The sequence below is a fragment of the Engraulis encrasicolus genome, chromosome 6 (assembly GCF_034702125.1).
Source record: "Engraulis encrasicolus isolate BLACKSEA-1 chromosome 6, IST_EnEncr_1.0, whole genome shotgun sequence".
Taxonomy (NCBI): domain Eukaryota; kingdom Metazoa; phylum Chordata; class Actinopteri; order Clupeiformes; family Engraulidae; genus Engraulis; species Engraulis encrasicolus.
The window spans coordinates 15,073,896-15,076,395 of record NC_085862.1 but is presented as its reverse complement, the minus strand read 5'-3'; the positions used below and the strand labels follow the sequence as shown (position 1 = coordinate 15,076,395).

Below are 2,500 nucleotides of genomic sequence, written 5' to 3'. Positions count from 1 at the left end.
GAGAGAGAGTGTGAGAGAGAGTGTGTGTGTGTGTGTGTGTGCGCAGTCTGCAGAAGGTTTTAGATGATCCCTTCAGTGCACAGGCTCCAACCCTTAACAGGCCTGTGCACCACACACATGCGCTCCCCCGTGGGGTGTGAGTTGTGTGTGCAAGTGTGTGTGTGGGAGTGTGACGCGTCATCTGGTCCTCGTAGGAGACTATCTCGCAATCAGCAGTGAAGACCAAGTTTGAGCAGCACACACACCGCGCACAGCAGATCACGTACAACGTCAAGGCAGTCATGGACGCCATCAACATCGCCTCAGCGGAAAAAAGGTACACGCATAGATGCATCACGACAGATGGTCATGTCCAAATCCCATCATTCTCGCTTTGTATTTTTTGGGACAGTTTGGGACAGTATCTGTGTACTTTAACTGAATATGTGAAAGCGAAAAGTGAAAGCCCATTGGGAAACTCCAACTCCCATTGTCATTGTGACACAGCACTCCACAGCACACAAGTGAACACTGCACACTGCACACAACGAAATTGCATTTATGCCTCACCCGTGCAAGGGGGCAGCCCTCAGTGGCGCCCCATGGGGAGCAGTGCGGTGGGACGGTACCATGCTCAGGGTACCTCAGTCATGGAGGAGGATGGGGGAGAGCACTGGTTGATTACCCCCCCCAACAACCTGGCGGGTCTGGAGTCGAACCGGCAACCTCTGGGATGCAAGTCTGACGCCCTAACGGCTGTGATACATGTAAGCGAATTCCACTCGCTTTCAATCTGTTCGCTCGCCTCGCGTGGTGACGTAGCATCGTTTCCCGGTCAAATTAGCTTAGCTTAGCAAATGCTGTGGTCAAACAACCGTCTCTCTTCAATCACAAACACTGTATGTACAAATAAAAATGATGAAACAGGAGCGAATATATTGGTCACCTTAACCCAAGTGTCATTTATTTTAAAACCATCTGTGAAAAACGATCGGCAGATTTGACACCACCGAAATCAAAACAGCCTCCATTTTTAATATCCCAGTAGTGCTGGTGACGCACGTGACGTCATGGCGTTGAAAGCTCTCCCATTGGTTAACGCTTCGCGGTGCCGCTACATTTTTCAGCCAAGCTCAACTTTCTCGCCTCGCTCGCCCACCGCCCGCCACCCTCGCTTCCCTACGTCACCACCTCTCGCCTGGCTGCCGCGTCCCAACGGAAAATAATGGAACGCCACGCTTATAACGCTTTGGAAGCGCCCATGTATCACAGGCGTAACCGCTCACCCATGACTGCCCTATATGGCTGAATGCACTAGTACACACTGAAATGTATTTCTTTGAGACTCAAGGACTGTGTGTGTGTGTGTGTGTGTGTGTGTGTGTAGGGTGGTGTCTTTGGAGGATCGTGAGTATTTGATGGACAGGTTGGAGTTTGTTCGTAATCAGCTGAACCTGCTGATCGAAGAGATCAAGAAGAGAATTAAAGCCATCACGGAGGAAGTGCAACAACAGGTAAACACACACACATGGATCAAGAAGAGAATTAAGGCTATCACTAACAACAGACACACACACACATACAGCGGATCATCTTGTCATGTCATCCTGCTATCGTCTCGCTCTACCATACCGTGTTATCACTCTAAAACATTTTCTAAACATCAAAATAATGCTGTTGTGTTTGTTGTTGTTGACTATTTATTTGAGCTTTAGTGTTTATTGGGTTAGAGGTGGGCCCCAAATGTTTGTGAACATTTCAAGTGGGCCCCAAGTTGTAAAATGGTTGGGAACTCCCAGATGTGTACTCCCAGCAGAAGCGACTTAAACCAATAAGTCGCTGAAGATGCTTCCCCATAAATTCGCTTTTTAATTACCTTAAAGTTCACTGACTATTTCACAATGGTCACCCATCTCCAATTCCCCATGTAGCAACAGTACTGACGTCTGTAGTTCTGGGGTCCATTTCTCGATTCTTGTCGTTGCTAACCGTCTTAAGATCGTCTTAAGACGTAACACCATTCCCTTGGATTTAGTGGTGAGCGTCGCTGTCGAGAGAGAGCTGAGTCGCTCTTACAAAGAACGTTGCTACCGTCGTTAGCAAAGACGCTTTCGAGATACGGACCCCAGGTTTGATGTCAACACCTGGGAACAGTCTTAGGAACAAAGTGGGGCTAGATCTAACCTTGCATGTTTGATGAAATGATTGATTAAGTGTGTGTGTGTGTGTGTGTGTGTGTGTGGGTAGGTGTCCAGTGCCATGGGTGAGGAGATTTGTCGTCTCTCTCTGCTGGTCGATGAGTTCCAATCAGACTTCCACCCCTCACCGCACGTGCTGAAGATGTACAAGGGGGTGAGTAACATACACACTCATGCGCGCGCACACACACCTCCACCCCTTACGGCCAGTCCCCACACAGCAGAATTTTGTTTTGCTCTCATTGACTTTGAATGGAGGCAAAAATTCACTTAGCTGCGTGATGGTGGGGCAAATCCGAGGGACGCGATTTGGTATTTGCTTG

General features: G+C 48.6%; 1 protein-coding gene across 3 annotated transcripts in view; it reads left to right on the top strand.

The window, feature by feature from the left end:
• Nucleotides 1-2,500, top strand: part of LOC134450775 (mitofusin-1-like) — a 21,951-nt gene that overhangs the window by 11,564 nt on the left and 7,887 nt on the right. For all 3 annotated transcript variants that reach the window (XM_063200757.1, XM_063200755.1, XM_063200756.1), the window contains exons 10-12: nucleotides 195-316; nucleotides 1,367-1,493; nucleotides 2,227-2,331. In XM_063200757.1, coding sequence (XP_063056827.1) covers nucleotides 195-316; nucleotides 1,367-1,493; nucleotides 2,227-2,331 — 354 coding nt within the window. The remainder of the gene's footprint in view (nucleotides 1-194; nucleotides 317-1,366; nucleotides 1,494-2,226; nucleotides 2,332-2,500) is intronic.